Source organism: Oncorhynchus tshawytscha, linkage group LG28 (assembly GCF_018296145.1).
Source record: "Oncorhynchus tshawytscha isolate Ot180627B linkage group LG28, Otsh_v2.0, whole genome shotgun sequence".
Lineage (NCBI taxonomy): Eukaryota > Metazoa > Chordata > Actinopteri > Salmoniformes > Salmonidae > Oncorhynchus > Oncorhynchus tshawytscha.
The window spans coordinates 21,214,824-21,234,350 of NC_056456.1; the positions used below are offsets into that span (position 1 = coordinate 21,214,824).

General features: G+C 37.5%; 1 protein-coding gene across 1 annotated transcript; it reads right to left on the reverse strand.

Annotated features, from left to right (window-relative positions):
• Positions 1 to 5,372: 5,372 nt before the first annotated feature.
• Positions 5,373 to 11,178, reverse strand: LOC112226909 (homeobox protein engrailed-2b-like). The gene is made up of 2 exons (XM_024391574.2): positions 9,998 to 11,178; positions 5,373 to 8,043 (listed from the first exon to the last, which is right to left on the reverse strand). The coding sequence occupies exons 1-2, from the start codon at positions 10,464 to 10,466 to the stop codon at positions 7,715 to 7,717; spliced, it is 798 nt and encodes a 265-aa protein (XP_024247342.1). The 5' UTR covers positions 10,467 to 11,178; the 3' UTR covers positions 5,373 to 7,714.
• Positions 11,179 to 19,527: the final 8,349 nt, after the last annotated feature.

A 19,527-nucleotide genomic window follows, 5' to 3' on the forward strand; every position in this document is an offset into this window, starting at 1 on the left:
TTTACGTCCCGTCATCTGCAGCAATTGAATTCGTCGTGGTATCATTTTAAACCTTTGTGAGTTTTAAAATCTGTGCGAGTATGTCAAATGTTATAACAATTTATCCTAACAAATGTATCCTCCCCCAAAAAATACACCTGTTTGCTTGATCTTATTTTTAGATGTATTGTTTTGTATTTTGTTATTTGAACTTTACGTTTGATGTTATGACCCATTTTTTTTTAAGGATATAGATCAGAGTAGACCTGGGATGTTCTATTTCTCGTTATCACATCAATTTGGGCAATTTATCACAATATGAATTTTTGTCCATATTGCCCAGCTTTAGATCAGAACATGTGAAAAATGAATCCAACGGGGATCTCCCTCTATCAGTGAATTTGCAATGTTACCAAATGTTTGCAGTGGGGGGAAAAACCTACATGAGAGCCTTAATAGTTATACATTGGCCTGATATAACCACCTCCCTATAACACAAATTAGTCTAAGTACCTAAATCAAGTAAATTATCGTCCCAATTGTGATCACACTCATATCTCAGAGCACACCGGTTGTAAATTCACCTACAGATTGAACACTTCCTCCAGAGGAGATTTCTTTGTGCTATATATGCCAGGAAAAAGCTCAACTTCATGGACAATGTTCAATGTTCATATAATGACCCTCACAGCTTCATCATATAATGACAATTTTGGGGGGTTTATGATCTAAATATTTTAATTTCAAGGGAAATAATTTATCATTTTGGTACAGTTTTACACAAAATGTATCTATACTTCTTTGTGGAAATATTTGGGTCAGTTTTTGAAAAAACATGTCAGACCTTTGGCCAAAGAACAAATGCATGGGTCAAGCTTTCACTGGCTACATGTGACAAATGAAACCCTATGAACCAGACTAGTTGAATACAAACAAGATACAATATATAATTTTCATTACCATCAGGAATTACAGCATTTTCCCCATACTGCACTTCCAGTTCTTTCAAAACAAAAGTCTTCAACTTGTTGCATTTTCCTTTAAATTGTGTGTTGGGAGTTTGTTCTAGTTTAAGAAAGTGTAAGCTTTTCTTTGTGTGTATAGCGTCTCTGGGTGTCTAGGGCTTGAGCTTAACTTCATGATAGATCAAGGGCTACCAAGGTGCTGTTGGCAAGGGGCTCAAAGTGGCAGGACAAACTGGACCACTAAATGCTCATTTTTTATGCATGTTAGTTCCTTTGCAGTATGCTGAGTGGACTGTTGGGGGGGGTTTCTCAGATGAAATGCAACCCTCACACAGGTAATGAGAACTATATGATAAACTATTTGTACAATTTCTCAAATGTAATTTCAATGGTCCAGGAAGACCATCTCATTCAGAAATGTTGTGAAAGTGAATCTTTCCCTTTGTCTCTATAAAGTTCAGTCACTGAGCTGCGGCATTAACTTGTATTCTAACAAGATTAAAATATATTTGTCCTGGAGATTAGCATACTTAAGTCCTCTTTTGCCTTTTTGGTAGTGGCAGTGTGCTTTGATCTGTGTTGCGTGGCAAGAGCCTAGCTTGGGCCCGGCCATCCGAGTGCCAAGTGTGAAATTGGCCTGATGTCATCCCTATTCTTCACCATATACATCTTTCACCAGCTTAATTATATTTCCGCCACAAAGCCCTAGCTCTTCATTCCATATTCAAGTTTGACTAGGAAGCGTTTAAAAACTATGGATGAATAACTCAGTGGGGGGAAGGGACAGGATGGGTCTTTTGTTTGAGACACACGAGGCATCCAATACTTTTCTGATATGTATGTTCTTTTTGAATCAGACTGCCCTTTGCCTCTGCCAATTGGAAGAGGTTAAATTTTATGGCACAGGATATGTGAACTTATGATAACTAACACGTAGGGCAAGCTATTTATTTAGTTGTCTTTGGGCATTTGAATGTGGACCTTTTTTAAGGTCTTGTAACTAGTGGTGGCTGGAGTGGTCAAATAATTTTCAGGTCGAGGCAGGCAATGAAAATGTGTTAGAACTTACTATCCAAACTTTAACTTTCATCAACATGAAGAGTTCTCCATGGACTTGTTGTGTACTTGATGCACAGATTTGTCCTGTTGAAGAAAAAAATAATATTTCAAAAGATTATTCTCTAATACTACTAACCACCTAGCAATTTTATGAAGTTGGCTTTAGCTAGCACATATAGGTTCCCAATCTCCCTAAACAGAAGTCTTCAACTTGTTGCAATTTCCTAGAAATTGTGTTTTGGGAGTTTATTCTGGTTTAAGAAAGTGTCAGCTTTATGTGTATAGCTGTCTCTGGGTGTCTAGGGCTTGAGCTTAACTTCATGACAGATCAAGGGTTACCAAGGTGCTGTTGGCAAGGGGCTCTAAATGGCTGGACAAACTGGACCACTAAATGCTCATTTCCTATGCATGTTAGTTCCTTTGCAGTATGCTGAGTGGACTCCTGGAGGGGGTTTCTCAGAGGAAATGCAACCCTCACACAGGTTATAAGGACTATGATAAACTATTTCTCAAATGTAATTTCAATGGTCCAGGAAGACTATCTAATTCAGAAATGATTTGACCACTTGTGTGTTGTTGATGCTCAGTTGTGTTGTTGATGCTCAGATGCAGAGGTGTCATGCCCATAGGGGGCACGTGCTCCCTCAGATTGGTCCTGTTGTAATACTACTAGCCACCTAGCCGTTTTATGAAGTTGGCTTTACCTAAGACATCTAGGTTCCCAAACTCATGACTAGCTACCAAGAAGCCATTTCAGGCTATCAATGCTTTTAGAATAGCTAACTTGTTTCGTGGTACGTGCCCCAGCATACTGCAAAGGAACTATCTTAGCTGGCATGACTCACATTCCTTTCAATATTTTACCCACATTAGTGCAGAGATGCAGAGAAGCATATTTAATTCTACAAAAAAATGTAACTACCAGTCAGGAGGATACAGAAAAATATGCAGAAAAATACACCTTTTTTGACAGATCTTAATTTTAGCCAGTTTGCTACAACAACAAAATAATCCTGCAGCGACAGGAAATGTGGATGAAAATTAATGGAGATTTTTTTTGTAAGGGTTGATGTATTTTTTTGTTAGGGCAAATCAATTCTGACACTTTTAAAGTGGAAATTACACACTTTAGAAGCCTTTTTAAACTTTGAATACACTACAATTTTGCATTTACTGATGTATAAGAACATTTTCAGCATCAAAACAGTCATCAAACATCTACATCTGTAGAATTAAGCATAATGATTATGGCTCTAGATTTCAGTAAAAAAATGTACTGCTAAATTCTCAAATTTTGGACTGGGGTGGGGAGGGGCTAGCGTAATTTGTTCCCCATCATATTTTTGAGGTGCTCAATAGACATCATTCATCACTGTTATTGAGAGTTGAGGTACAAGCTTATTGAGGATGGATTTTTTTAGAACATTTTGATATTTACATAATTTTATGAGACTCCTTTTTAGGGACATTTTGAATTCTGATGTGTAGAAGAAGTGATGGGTTAAAGGGAATGAGCCTCCTGCAGCTGTGACCGAAGGCTTTGACCTTCATCGGGCTCCCGGCCACAGACTCCATTGAGGAACCAACCAAGTTGCTCAGCTCAGCGTCTGAGAGGCACCAGCTTTTCTCAACCCAGAGAGCTCATCAAGTCAGTGACCGTTGGGTGTTACTTCCACATACAAGCTGGGAAAGAATAGAAATGCAGATGAGGTTCTGGGGCATTGAGGAGCAGGTCAATACTGCGAATGGTCCGCACAGATAATTCTCCCTTTTGTGTTTGGATCCTTTTCTATTTTTTTTTAAAGCATCAGGTAATACTGAGACCGCAGAGTGTTGTAACCTGTATTGGTGACTGAAGTTCAGTCATATTTGATTGCGTTTGAATTGCTTGGTTATGTATGGCAGTTTTGAAATCAACATGAGTATAGTGTATTATGATCATATTGAAAAGGTGTCATTGTGATCTGGATTTGACCAACCTTACTTGGTTGATGTATGTTAGGGGAAATTGATCTTGTTGATAAGAGACTCCGTTACAGGCAGAAACTGGGGATGGGATAGCTCTCAACATTCTGGGTTATTAACTTCTCTGTTTCCAAACAACACAGAAAAGTCTCAATGTTCATTTAATGAGGATATGTATCCTATTGAACCTACTAGTTTGAATGTTTCCATAAGCTTTTAATTCCCACTTTGTTATCTGCTATGGACATGTCTGACAGAGCAAATTATTTCAAGGTAAATGTTATTTGTAGCAACTGAGTGAAGATGCTGTCATGGGATTCCTACAACACTTTGAGATCCTTAAAGAGTTTTGGCACATTTAAGCAATTTCTGGGATACAGAAATAATGTGTACAACTGTACTACATTTTGCTGTTGAGATGCTGGGTCTTCATGTTAGGCTCCTAAGCTCTATTCATGACAACTAAGTATAGGTGGCTTGCATTCAGCATAGTGCACCGTTGACTTGAGAAATGGAAATCTGTATTTTGACTTCGCTATGACTTGTGGGGTGGTCACCCGACTAAAATGAGGTGTACTATGCTGCATATCACTTAGGCTGTCTATAACATCATGGTGCGCCTTGGTGCAAGTTCATGTGTAACTTTTTTTGTGGTCAACATTTCGGTAGTAGTTTTCATTTAGTAAATACATTTTAGACTGTTTGCCTGGTGAAACTAACAGTCATATTTTCCATTGTCATTGGGGACGAGATACTTTCTCTATATACCATGTTTGAATTCTGTTCATTTTGAACAATTCAACTTTTTTTTAAGGAACTTGAACTCTGCAAGTAGCCCTATTACAGTAGGCCATTACTAGCATTTAATGTCTATGTAAACACTTTAATTGCAGACTGTGAAATAAAGTATAACCAAAATTTTGATGCATGAAATAATGTATTCTTTCAAGGTTTATTTAGCTGAGGACCACCTGCAAATAGCCAATTACACAATGCGGTTTACTCTTTTATGAGAAAACAAGTCCACATATGTCTATTGAGAGCTAGCCCATCCAACAGTGAACTCGCATCATAGTATATTCCAAAAACTTACCAACTGCTTATTAGAGGAAAATATTTTGAAGTTGCCCTATTGCCCACATTTTGTTCTGTACTGTTTAGCAGAATGAAATTTCCCTTGCTGTCTCATTAACCTTCAAGACAGGCCAGTAATTGTTATGCTAATTGGTATTACGTTGTTTCAACACACATGTGACTTGGCCATATCACATTTATGCCTCAGAAATTATTCCCAGAGTGGATGTTTCTGAATTAACAGTAGGCTATTAGTCAGCCTGTATTTTTAGAGTACTGATTATGTTGTTTATTGTTTATAAGCACAAAAGAAAATAAAGGATTTAAAAGTGTGTTAGTATTCTTGTGGTTTATTTACTTACAGTTAAATACACAGTTATGATACAAATTATTTACATTTGTCTGATATCAAAGAATACTGGGGGGGAAAAAACACAACCAAAACTTTGTCCTTCTTTATACAGGTTTCAAAATGATGTTGTAAATTCACGTTGTATACCATCTCTAATGGTAATAGCCCATTCCTGATAGAAACTTGTAATGTGTTAGTTCTTTGTAGCACAGTACTCATAAGAAAAGTTCATTTACGGAACTTTTAAGGCAAAGTGTGTTTTAAGTTTGGATTTTAATTTACACACACTTTAATATTGACAATGAAAGATAAATTCACATCATAAGACCACAATTTGGTATGGATACAGCAACGTTTGTCTCACATGATATACAGGTGACAGATTGCAGCTTTCATGCAAAGGCCTCTAAACGTTTCATTCACAAAAACAAGGTATTGCAAGATAAATAAGTTATGTAAACATTCCAGAAGTCTCTTTTCGAGAAACATGACCACGTAGACTATGAGTATTGTTCATAAATATGAATGTTATGTTATTTGCAAATAATATGGATTTCATACTATAGAACGCATGGACTATTTGATATAGATAGGTGCGGTAAAGGATTCAATGGAACGCAGACCAGATTGGCGCACATTCAACAGATCTGCTCTAACAAAGTGGATTTTCTTTAAATCCGTCATATATTGTAACAGGCCCACAATGTGGTTACTTAAGTCCGATTTTGGATATATTTGGCTGTTTTCGCTGCATAACATGTAGAAGTTGTCCCTTTTCAGGTTTAGAAGAAGTGACTGCTAAATGCTAACTCCTGCTCGTATAAACTGGTTAGCATAGCTAGCGTACAGAAATCGGTGGTGGTAGTCAAATTCGTTTGTAACTGTAATGCAGTTGATTGGTAACGATTACATGAACATGTGTGTGTGGTTGACATCCATACACGCATTATACTCCGAGTTTTACCTCAACATAGTGTGAAATACACATATAAACAATAGCCTAAATTTAGGCTACTTTTGCTGGGGGACAATGAGACTCGGGATCTTGACCCCATGGCCCTTTCCCCTAATCGTTTCCATGGCAATTCCAGTGATTTGGTCGAGTTCGATTGACCTCTTTACCGTATCTATTGCCTACATTATTTGTACAGTAAACCTATATATGACGCCCGTTGACGTTACTTCATCCCTGAAGTTGTTAATAAAACTATAATGATTGAAATGAAGACATGCAGTCCGTATAGGCTTCACTTGGCACTGAAATCCTGATTTGAGCCGGGGTAAAAATGTATTTTGTTGGTAGTGGAACTGACCCAAAACGATTGCATTTCCATGATAATTTCAAAATGGATATCTGTTCAATTCCAGTTGTTGCCACCCACCACTCCTCCCTATTTAAAACCCATTGGATATGAGCTAAGCGCGCATGACTTAAACTTTTGGTTGCATCGTAGCATTGTTAACCAATGGAAGTTGGTGTTGTGCGCTTGCATACCAGACACATATTTCGGTTTATATAATACTGTTTTGTTTTTCTTACAATATGCTATCTATTTCAACAGAGGTCCTTTAGTGAAAGTTAAGTTACATTCCTTTTAAGCCTCAACTCATTTCTATAGTTTGGGTCAAGTTTAAAGTAACGTATAGGCCTGTTGAATATATTTATCAAATCTGTCTCATATCAATAGCCTAAAAGTAGTCTAGGCCTACCCAAAGCGGAATTATTTTGCTGAAATAATTCAAATGTAATGCTCACGAGAACTATAGCCTAGCTAATGCAGAACTCGAATATAAAAAGACATTCTTATCAGATAATACGCATAATTCAATGCGTATGGTCCCTCCATATCAACTCAGAAAGGCTGTATTTTTTACACAAAACAAAGGAACCTCAAATGTATTTTCAACATAAACATCAAAATACAACGAAACAGTGTGATAAAAATTTAAATCATAGATAAACACAATTTAGGCTATTTAAATTCACAGTTTGCAAAATGCAGCAGAAAAAATCTTTGGACTTCAGCCTGTTTTCATTATTTCGTTAAACGTGTCCACAAAGTCAAGTACGCCTACCAAAAAAAAAAAAAGAACAACTTGCTAAAAACCCAACAAAAACCCAACAAACTTTAATGATGATGAAGCATTCTAAAGTTTCAGGGAGTACATGGCAAGTGTTACAACACAAAATGGTTTAGTCCCTATATACTGTATATAGGCTACAGAAAATTGCAAAATCCTGTCTCATTCATGTTTAAATATATGCTGGTATTATGTACACTGGCCCTTTAAAGTTATTTATTGCATTGTTTATTTTTCTTCAATCGCTGTCTGATTTTTCATCCTTAGATGATGTGGCATGATTGTATAGTCCTTGTGCCATCAGGTGCAAGGCTAAAGAGTTTTTATTTCCAGTAGCCTTCTTTATTTTGGCCCTCTTGTTTTGAAACCAGATTTTAATTTGAGATTCGTTGAGGCCGAGTTCTTGTGCCAGACTTTGTCTTCTCTGTTCGGTCAGGTACCGATTAGTCTGAAACTCCGTTTTTAGTCTCTGGAGCTGTTCTGCTGTGAAGGCCGTTCTTGGACGCTTGTCATCCTTGCTTGGTGTCGTTGTCGTGGTCGACTTCTTTGGTTTTCGAGATCTTGGCCCTGTAGATTAGAATACATTCAATGACCAAACTTTGAAACGAAAAAAAGTATAACTTCATCGTCCTCAATAACATGATCACTAATGTCAGACTAATTAATATGATGATCATCAGAACCTAGTAACATGCAAGAATAGGCCTAGTTGTAGGCCTAGTAGCCAAGGAGGCCTGGTAAGCCATATGGGCCTTTAGTAGCAGGCTAGTAGAATAAGTATTGTGTTGGTATTAATATGAGCCACATTTCCAATATAGGCACAATAAACTATAGGCCTAAATGTCATTATAATTTAGTGTAGCCTATTCTAAAAGGGTGCGGGGTTTTGTGTGCATAGTAGACGATGATGTTGATTGGTGTGGGGTTAGAGGGAGGCGGTATAGGCGCCCCTTTCTCACTGTTACCATAGGAACTACATTTATAAGCTTGCATTTTCATAAATGTGTAATGAATATTGTAAACATTTATTGAAACTCTGCTGTTTGGAGTAGACTAGTTCTACACCAAATAAGAGATCGATTCGCAGCTACACGTTTATTGGCTTCACAATATAGCATTTGAATATTATTATGCTCAATTGGCCCATCTTCCATCGAAGCATATTTTTTTCGTACTGCAAAATACCCTCCATTTTCTGGAATGGTTTTTATTCCGTTTATTTCGTGAAATGCACGCCTATGCTATTTAAGACTAAGTTTAAACAGTGGGAACGTTTTTTGTTTAGTAGCATAATGAAACGTTCTTTTGTTTGCCTATTATTTTTGAATTGTTCGGAGAAGTTAATGTATTCATTCCATTATGCATAATATAGGGACTATAGGCAACATGTTATACGACAATGGGATATTAACAATATTAACTTTGTTAGTGCTTCTAAAGCTAAATTAATAGTGCAATATGACAATTCCTAAGTTTAATAAACGATGTTAACTAGTAACTAGAAATTAAATGAAAATGGCCAACTAAATGAAAATGGCCAACTATAATAGTTGCTCTGATACACTTCTGAAGTTGAAGAAAAAATAAATAAAACAAACATTCGGCTATAGGCCATAATGGAAGATTGACATTATTAATCACAACCAGCAGCTAGGCCTAGACCTAATATGAGAATAGTTTGAGAATATTATGACAACTACAGGCTAAATATATCAGAGGAGAGAAGTAAAAGTAGCTAAAGTTTTATTCCTAATATTTTCCCCAGTTCTTTTCTCCAAACTTTGCACTCTAATTGTACTAATATTATATTGCATGTGGACGGAATACACTTTTTGCCTCGCTCAATTGTAAACTAAATTCAAATGATACGTTTTTCTAAAGACTACTGAGGAACAATGGTGTAAACGTTTCACTACTGCTTTAAAAGTTACTTTGAAAGTTTACTACTTCGATATTTTTAATATTTCGATAGATTCAAACCTTTTTTCTCCAAAAATGATTTACTTCTATTTTTTCTTCTTCATTTTCTTTTTTTTCCCTCTTTATAATTCAACTGGAATTGTCAGCTTGATAATAATTGCATGACTAGCCAAATATTTGTATGGTGACAATAGACTTATAATAGGCTAACAGTAAAAATAAAATGTACTTGTAGTAGCCTGATATATAGGCTATTTGGTTTGTAACCGCCAATATTATCAAATCAGAATTCATAGGATAATCGAGGTATTCTGTAGTTATGGATAAATTCGGAATATTTTTTCATTAATTGGCAGGTAAAAAAAAGATGTAGAATATTATTTTATTAATTTCCTAAAAGTTCAGGACAAAGCCTTGAAAATATGTTACACAAAGGGATACTTTAAATCCTTGTATTATGTGGCTGCAGGATGTGGTTTCAGGTTTATTTTTCGACATATTTAGTTCACCAAGTCAGTTTATATTGCACTAAAGCGATCCAATGGCTCATGGTATTCATATTCGGACTAAATAATAAGGCAATAAAAATACTAGACGTTACCTGATGATGGTCGGTCCGAATATCTTGTACAATACACCCAGGCTGGCCAGAGCATAGGTTTCGACGAAGGTGCAGAATTGGCATGAGAACTTTCCGAGTCGGAGCTCAGGCACTGATCTCCAATTTCTTCTCCGGGCTTGAGAAGCGTATCTGCAACAATATCTGCTTTTTTTGGCTCACTGACTGAACGAGAATTCGATGTTCCTTCCCCTGACACCGTCCCACCGAACTGCCCAGTTTTTGGGGGAAGGCCAGGACTATTCTCTCGTCCATTGAGGTGATTCTCATCATAATTAAAAGTCCCATCTTTCCTCCGTCCAAAGTCTGGTCGTAAAATATTATCAATATAAAAGTTGGTGATCCGGTGCGGTTGCTGGTTCCCAGGTGCTTGGAGAAGAGGAAGAATAGCTCTGTTGGACTCTTCGCCCGAATCTTGATGCTCTCTATTGCCATTAGAATTTTCTTCCATAGTGAAATACTCAATGTCCAATTGTGGCACTTTTCTCGCTCTCCCACACAAAAGTATAAATATGAATTTATGAGGTTTCTAGTTTATTCCTCGTCCAATGCGTTTTTCAATCAAACGGAATAGGAAATAAAAACTAGTTCAGTTTTTTTCAGTATCTAGTTGTGGTAGTAGGCCTACTGAAAATCCGCCTCTTGCCTTTTTCACAAAGAAAAAACATACTTTAAAATGTATTTCTCCGCCTGGCTATGGTTGATATTTGTTGAGGAAGTAGCCTACCATATAAAATGCTGAGTTGTAGTGGTTCCCTTTTAGGACAAATCCAACATTAATGCTTCAACTTCTAAACTACGAGTAGATAGAGGTGCTAACTGCTCCTGAAATACTTCCACTATGGATTTTGGTTCTTATTTTTAATAGGCTACGAGTCCCCCCAGTGACGTTGCCGTCCGGTATCCAAGACACGTGCCTTGGACCAATAGAGTTCCTGAAATGTTACCACATGACCGATGACTCTACACTTGACAGCACCCATACTCCCAATTCCCAAAACTCTAGTATTAAAAAAAACATAAACAAGTAGGACACTATTTCCGATTCAGTCAGCCATCCCAGGTAATTTTTTTATAATCAAAACCAAAGTATTTTCTGCAGAGTTTTTTGTAAGGCTATAGAGAAATCATTTCGTTGGTTTCTCAGTTCAAAGAGCACTAGGCATGCCCATGAAAAGGGGTATCCCCGAATGGGGGTGGGGTGTGAACCTCAAATAGGCCTATGTTTTTCGAATTGAAAATAGTTGCATCATATTGATGGAGACGATTACCAAACATATAGGGATGAGCCAGCACTCGCTAAACGCTTTAGCAGTCCCCAAAATTACCGAATAAGTTCCCAGCGGTGTTTCCCGACTAGGTGCACATGATGGGTGGTTCACTTGCGAGGCTACTCGTTTTTTCGGCTATTGCACTTGAAGCAGTCCTATATTTCAAATTACATGGGGAATTTCATATTCGCCTATGGTGTCAAAGTAGCCTAATCAAAGATGGTGCATAATAGTCATCCGTCGTTGGTGTCTGGTTTTCTAATTAACTGATTGGCTACAATTCTACATAAAGATTGTTGCCCTAGTGGGCGCTGACTAACTGTTTGGTCTTTAAGTCCATTCATGAACCAAAATTGGGTTGCGCTTAAAAAGGACCGTGGCGCTTTAAATATTGGCGATGCAACACAATGCTGTGATTTCACATGTTGCAGTTAAGAATTGAAGCCTAGTCTTCTCTCATTGGCCTAAGCCATGGGTGATGTCCTCAGGTCCAGTCTTTAGGTAAAATGCAGCCATTAGCCCAAACAGGATAGACTATAGGCTAATGAATAATCATGAATGCTCATTCAAGGTTTGTGGTGAGGTATTTTGCAGAGCAGCATAGCCTAGGCTAGCCCACATAGGCCAACTCGTTCTCTCTTAAGTGGGATGCAAATTTGTTTCAGCAATGTCTGTTATTATTTTTTAAAGACAAACCTAAATCCTTTATGGCCAAATAACTATATCTTATGATTATTTGCAAAAGTCCCACATGGCATTTTTGACTGTATAGTGGGTCTATATACTGTCTAACTGTCATATATGCCTACAATCGAAGTGGGTCATTTCGACATATGCCGAGCGAAATTAACTCCTGTTAACAAGAGCGCATCTTGCACTTCAAAATTGGTGCACTATAGGTGTGCAGTAGGTTATACTAATAGAGCTGTATTGAGCGCATCGTTATTTTCTATTTTTGATAACTATTGCCTATAGCATCACCAAAAAACTCGATGTAGCCTATTGTTGGAAGAGGTCATATACCTGAATCCATATTTTGTGTTTGTTGGCCTATAGTTGGGGGATGTAGAAGACAAAAGTTACTCCAAATGTTATCAACGATCCGCAAAAGATTACTGTACAAAATAATGCACGAGAATAGCCTATTGATAATGATGACCTAAGGCTGTCGTGTTTTGATGGGAGTGCTTGTAAGTCCAACTAATACGAAAATACATGTTTTCGACTGCTACTTTTAAAATATGAAATGTCCAAAACTGGCTGCTGTTTGAGAATATTGAGTTGGATTGAGCTGATCTATTTTCCCCTTTTCATTGTCTTAATAGATGGATGTAGAGGTTATGGGTTTATACATCACGAATAGAAAACCTTTGCATATAGGTCTATCAAAAACAGGTGGGAAAAAAATGTGTTCACGAAATAGTGTCAAATCTTTGCGTTATATGGCTGTATTAAATCATAAAAGGTTTTGAATAATTTCTACCCCCCCAAAAAAAAATGTAGACCTAGTGTCTCAATATATGTTTGTGATTAGTTTTGTTTGGGGTATTTCTGTCGTGATACAGGCTATTATGACTATGTTTGCATATCATATTGATGCCATATTGATTAAGGTATAAACATTTAAAAAAGTGCACCTGCACCAAACATTAAATGCAACATTTAATAGCACTTAAAAGGACAACGTGCTTTGCTTATGAACAGCTTTTGAAACGCTCACTTTTATCATGGACGGTGAGGTATAGGCTACATGTGACGAAGCAAACACGGAAATTCCAATTGGCTGAAAAACTTTTGGGGGAATACTGCATTCGTGTTCCAATTGAAACTGATGTGCCGCAGACGTGTTGACGTTATTTGAAATGATTTACGCTGTTCTACAATGCTTATTTGCACATTTACCAGAACTCATTGGTGAAGTCGGAGCCTGTAATCGAAAAGACAGCTTGAAGTTGTCAGAGGTCCAAGCAGATGTCAGATGGGTTTTGTTGAGCCTGTATTATGGCTACTCCATTATTCGAAATGTCGTTTAACCTGCTTTGAACTTCTCAGGCAAAACAAGGATCCTAGAAGGACATTCTATAGGCCTAGCCTACTTTTCCGTCATTTAAATCAGGGCAGGTGATAGAAAGTAGATCCTCCCTTCAATTACCTTTTATTTAACCGCTTTCCCGAGGATTTACAGTCAAAAGTCCAAATACTTACTTCACTTTTGAGCAGTAACTTTAGCTAATTAATAAACCCCAACATGGGTGTAATGTTTATTTTATATTAAGCTCATGCAGATTCGATAGCCTACTGAAATGGTGACTATGACTTGTGTAATTGAGCAAAACCTTATATAACCTAATATTGCAATTGAAGTGCAAAGATGAACAAATGTGCAGAGATGTGAATATTAGCCATTGAAATAGATTTCATGGACATTTCTGTGCTTCATGGTGACATCCTCAACTCTCAATCTGCAAATCTGTCTGTAAAACAGAAATACAATTAGGCGTAGGCTATTGATTGCAAATGTGCAATCCGTCCCTTTACAGAGTTGGTCTTAGGCCAACTCATATTTTTTTCAAAATGATAATTAACTGCTCATATTTAAAACATCGCAGTTCAACCAACCTCTATGCACCTTTTCCTTAAACACTTTTCTGTATAGGCTATTATGATTATTCAACTCAATAAATAAAAAAATCTGCATCATGACTTAGCCTAAACAGTTGGGAAAATATTGCCTTATGAGTCTAATAATTCTAGTCTAGCCTATTTGAACGGAATAATCTCCAGCCATATTTATTAGGCCTACCTGATGCCCATTTTCGTTACTTCCATCCTAGCTCTCCTAGCCCAGCCAAAACATTCTATTCGGGTAAATGTATCTTTCTATTTGGTTTATCTTCCCCTTCAGAAAGGGTTATACGCTAGAGGGTCAGAGGGATTTGTGAATGAACGCTAAAGCGTTGGCTGCAGCTCACAGATCATAGTCTCAGATCAGCAGCACGCAGATGTGCTCTATTGAATGGCTGTGATATCTGCTCTGTAACAATGCAGGGGTCATGTGGGATACTGCTGCTTCCTGTTGGCCTTTGAAAAACAAACGGAGGGAGAAAACACTAAGGGGGTCCCCGAGGATGCGGATAAAGGTTAGGCTACTGACCACTTCCTATTTAGTCTGGAAAGCTGTTAGTGAAAATTGTGCGGCACACTGGTCTCAACTCTGAGAAGGTTTTTCTGGCCAGGACATATCCAACTTTTATAGTGTTTTCCTTTAGGTTAGATTATGTAGATCTGTTTAACATACTGTATAGGCCTAATAACTAAATATTCCCGACACATTTTATCAATTGACCAAGGTTTCCCAAAGTCGGTCCTAGGCCCCTCCCGTGCACGTTTTTTTTTTTTTTGCCCTAGCACTACACAGCTGAATCAAATAGCCAACTCATCATCAAGCTTTGATTATTTGAATCAGCTGCGTAGTGCTAAGGAAAAAAACAAAACGTTCACCCGGTGTGGGGTGGGGGTGCGCGTCGTGGAACACACCGTACACGTCGTTCAATATTATTTTCCATAGAACGCATAGCCCCTCGTTTATTATCCCTTATATAACCCATTAATGTACAATGATGTTACATCACATAATGTCATATCCCAGGGAAATTAATCGTGAATAATGGTAAAATAAATCCGTTACGTAGGCTACGTGTCATTTACACGTGTATTTGTCCATAAACATGTAACTTATTGGAGAAATAGAGTGAAACTAGTTTAGGACATGCTGGTTATCTACTTATAGCCTAGATCAGAGGTACTCAACTCTTACCCTAAGAGGTCCGGAGCTTGCTGGTTTTCTGTTCTGATAATTAATTGCACACATCTGGTGTCCCAGGTCTAAACAAATCCTTGATTAAAGGGGAACAATGAAAAAATGCAGTGGAGCTGGTTTCGAGGTCCGGAGTTGAGTTTGAGGGGCCTAGATTATTGATCTGTCCCACTGTCCGCACTTTCCTTTAAAGTGGCCAAGTCTCCTTGACCAGTGACGAGACGTTGAAAGGGCCAAGGAGACGATTGCTTTTGGGGTTTAATTACTGGTTACTGGTTCATCACCCTGATCGCCCTGGCGTGGACAAATCCCATCTGAATAGGCGTTTGAAACTGAGCCAGTCTGGGTTTCTCCAGTCAACTCCACTCCAGTCTTTTCCTCTGCTTTTTGGGGTACCGTGGTTGCAGCAACTACCAGGCTACAGCGACAAAAGAGGGTTTTGGTCCATTGCATTTTAATTTCGGTCAGTTCAGTAAAGACATTATGGCGTAATTCAGTGAAATAGAGTACTTGATCAATTCTTATAGGCCTATATAATGATTTGGATCTTTAATTTAATGGAATTTAACTGACACCAGCCGTGCAATTTAGGACCACTTGATAATGCTAAGCAAAAGTGTCTTGATCCATTTACAGACAATGATTGTGTTCTCATGTGCATAATACGAATTTAGTGGACTTTTACTTGTCTTCAGTAGTCTATGATACAGTATATTAAGTTTGAGTCATTGATCATAATTGAAAGTTAAACAATAATACATTCTAATATTCTAAGATGATTTAACCCGTAAACTCACATTTGACACTAATTTAGCCCTGTAGAAATACGCACGTACATTCAATAGTGAATTTACAATACGCACAACTGTTATGTGACATCTTTTTATGGCTCATATGAGACATTTGATTTGATAAAATACCTGGCCTCCCATTATAATGCATTTTGTCAAGAATACTTCATGAATAGCTTCACACTCTCTCAGAGCTAGAGACAAGGAAATATGAAAAAGGGTGGAAAGCAGAAATGTTTGAAACTTGGTGCCAAAATCGGTTCATTCGAAGTGCAGTAAATGCATTTGCTTGATGTTAAATATTATTTAACAAATAATCTATGTCGTGAGGACTTTAATCATTTGTCAGCATGGAGGTCAACAATAGCCTATACTGTACTCCGTTCAAAGACGCAAGTCACGAAATGCATTGACTTAGAAATATTGAACTTTTGAAAGACTGAGACCACTGTGTTGTGCTTGGTGTAACTGGCTTGAATATCCAGCATTATAATTGACCATGAAATAACGTATGTTTGTTTTCAATGACTTCTCATAATATGCATTGATAACTTAAGACCTTGACCTAATGTAGAATAACATTTAGAAGCCATCTCCTTGACAGTACCTTAGTGATGTGTTATTTCATCGACCAAATAGTATTGTTCTGATAGATTATCAGGGAACAATGCCCCAATTAAAAAATGTGTTGCTCCCTTTTATTAATCTGATACCACTGATTGAATCCCTGTGTAAGTACTAGTATATATGGACCCCAGGGATATTTTATTAGACATGTTGGCTCTTTCCTTTTTGCTCCAGCAGGTCATTTTCAGGATTTCAATTAACAGAATGTTATCAAAATGTAATAGTCCTGATAATATTATACTATTTCTTTAGAGAATATTTCCATAATTTAATTTATGTTACCCCCATATTGAAATTAACAATAGGTAGCCTATGCTGTACCATAAAAGTTGATGGTTTGACCTATTGGCCCTAGAAAATGTTTGAAAGTGCCTTGATGTGTGTGCACAATGCACATGCGTTTGTGTGAGTGATTTTCTGTGATTTCAAAAAGAAAGTAGTTATTGAATTTCTTTTCACGGGCAAAATAAGTAATACTATCTCTTTCCACCAGGGGTCTCTGCTTTCCATTATCCAGAGTTATTCTGATAACCAGCCGGCATATAAACAGAAAGCGTAAACAGTGCAATCTAGTGGTGCATTTGGGTTAAGATATTTGGGATACACATGGGATTTTATAACATTTCTTTCAGTTGATTTTCCAACTGTAATCTAAGAACATTTTGGCATATCAGATACTTTTTTTTAAACATGTTAACATGCTAAACTAAAAACCTGGTTTATGGTAATTGTCCAAACAATCTGTTATGTAAATAGGTCCATAAAATTAATAATTGTCATTACAAAATGATCAACATAGGCCACATGTGATCCATGATTCATGGATGGAATACACACGTATCTTCATGACCCGAGGCACAGCTCGTATAAGAAACAGAACCGTTACCATGGAGTTGATCCAGAGAGGAAATGTTGGCCCTGCTCCCAGAAATTTCTGGGCGGAAGGCTGACTGTCAGTACCCCACCAGGACTGTATAAGAAGCTGCCTCAGAAGGGAAGGGACTGATACTGGATGGTTGCTGCTGGTGAGCCTGGTGGCAGACCTGTTAGTGAGAAAATAGACGTATCAGTGTAATTAAAATTAAAAACTCAAATAAAATATAGATTACAAGGTCTACTTGTGATGCTTAGTGGCAGCTTGTTGTAGTCCTGGGAAAAACATTCAGTGAATACAAAGAAGATGGATTATTTAAATGGATAGTTCACCCAAATTTACCTCATAGAAAGTCATCTATGGAACCAGAGAATCAGTGGCCCAACAATTGGGTTTGTTTATGTGCTCTATGAATGATCAGATGTTTCTGATGTCGAAAATATATGAAACATTTTCACTGTCCAAAATGTTTCCAAGGACCTCGGAACAGCATGTTAGCTGTTGCTTCAAGATGGACTCCCTGTCATGAAATCATAGAGCCATAATGCTCACTACAATTTATGAACTGACATGATGTGCTTGCAATTGAACAGGTACTTACCTCAATAGTCATGCTTGATTAATATAATCCTCTTGAGCATGCTATACCTGTAAAGGAGAAAGACAATATGCTCGCATGGGTAAAATTTACTTTAATCAAACTGCTTCACCTTGTCAAACACTTCAGATAAAGGATGTCAAATTCTAACTCTGAGGTCACAAGGTCACATTCTCATATGTAATGTAGCTGTCAATTAAGTGATCCCATTACAGATTTAATTGGATGCATTTCAGAGTTTGTCAAGGTCTTTTCACACTGATGTCCATAATTCACTATGGCTATTTAACTATAGGCTATTTCATACACACCCGCTGTGGCCAGTTTGACAGGACTTCAATTTGACACCTTCTAATTAATGAAGTAATTAGGCCAATTAGCTAAGAACTGTGGAGGAATTATTTCCAGAGTAGAAGACATCTCTGAAAATGTGAATTACACGTGTTTGAAATATAGGGAAACCATGTTACGGTCTCAAGAATATAGAAAAGAACCGTCTTTATCAGTCCTACAGTCAATGGTGTAGTGGAGGGTAAACGCAAGTAAACACAGTTTACTCACCTTTTTTATAGAAAAGAACCGTCTTTATCAGTCCTACAGTCAGTGGTGTAGTGCAGGTTAAATGCAAGTAAACACAGTTTACCCACCTTTTTTTGTTGCCCAACAGTTTACACACCTATTGTTTTGCACTACATCATTGCCTATAGTAGATGTTAGCCTGATAGCAGTCACAATCTAACATACACATTATTACCCTTAAAGATGAATATAGTACGTTTATATACATTTTATTAATGGGGGCATTAAAACATTCTGCATGTCCACACTTATGATCTGTCTTTGTTTGCATGACTTGCCTCATTATATCATCAATTGTGACTGCTACAGTCTGATAATATGGCTCTTTTCCTGCTCTGCCACAGCTAGGCTAAATAAAAGGCCATCGTCACTACATCTACATCAAGCGCTGTCTAGGAGCTGCCTGCCTTTTTCTTTTTCCACATTTGGTTGTGTTACAAAGTGAAATTAAAATGGATTTAATTGTCGTTTTGTGCCAATGATTTTTGTAAAAAAATATAAAAAATTGAAATAAAACACTTCATCAGATAAGTGTTTAACCCCCTGAGTCAATACATGTTATAATCACCTTTGGCAGCGATGACAGCTATGTGACTTTCTGGGTAAGCCTCTAATATTTGCCATCGATTTTCAAGCGATTCAATGTCATCTTGGTAAGCAACTCCAGTGTTGCCTTGTGCTTTGGGTTATTGTCCTGCTGAAAGGTGAATTTGTCTCCCAGTATCTGTTGGAAACCAGACTGAAGCATGTTTTCCTCTAGGATTTTGCATGTGCTTAGCTCTCTTTCGTTTATTTTTTTAAATCATAAAACACCCCTTAGTCCATGCCGGTGACAAGCATACCCATAACATCATGCAGTCACCCCCATGCTTGAAAATGTGAAGTGTGGTACTCAGTGATGTGTTGGATTGGCCCCATACATGCTTTGTATTCAGGACATAAAGGTAATTTTTTT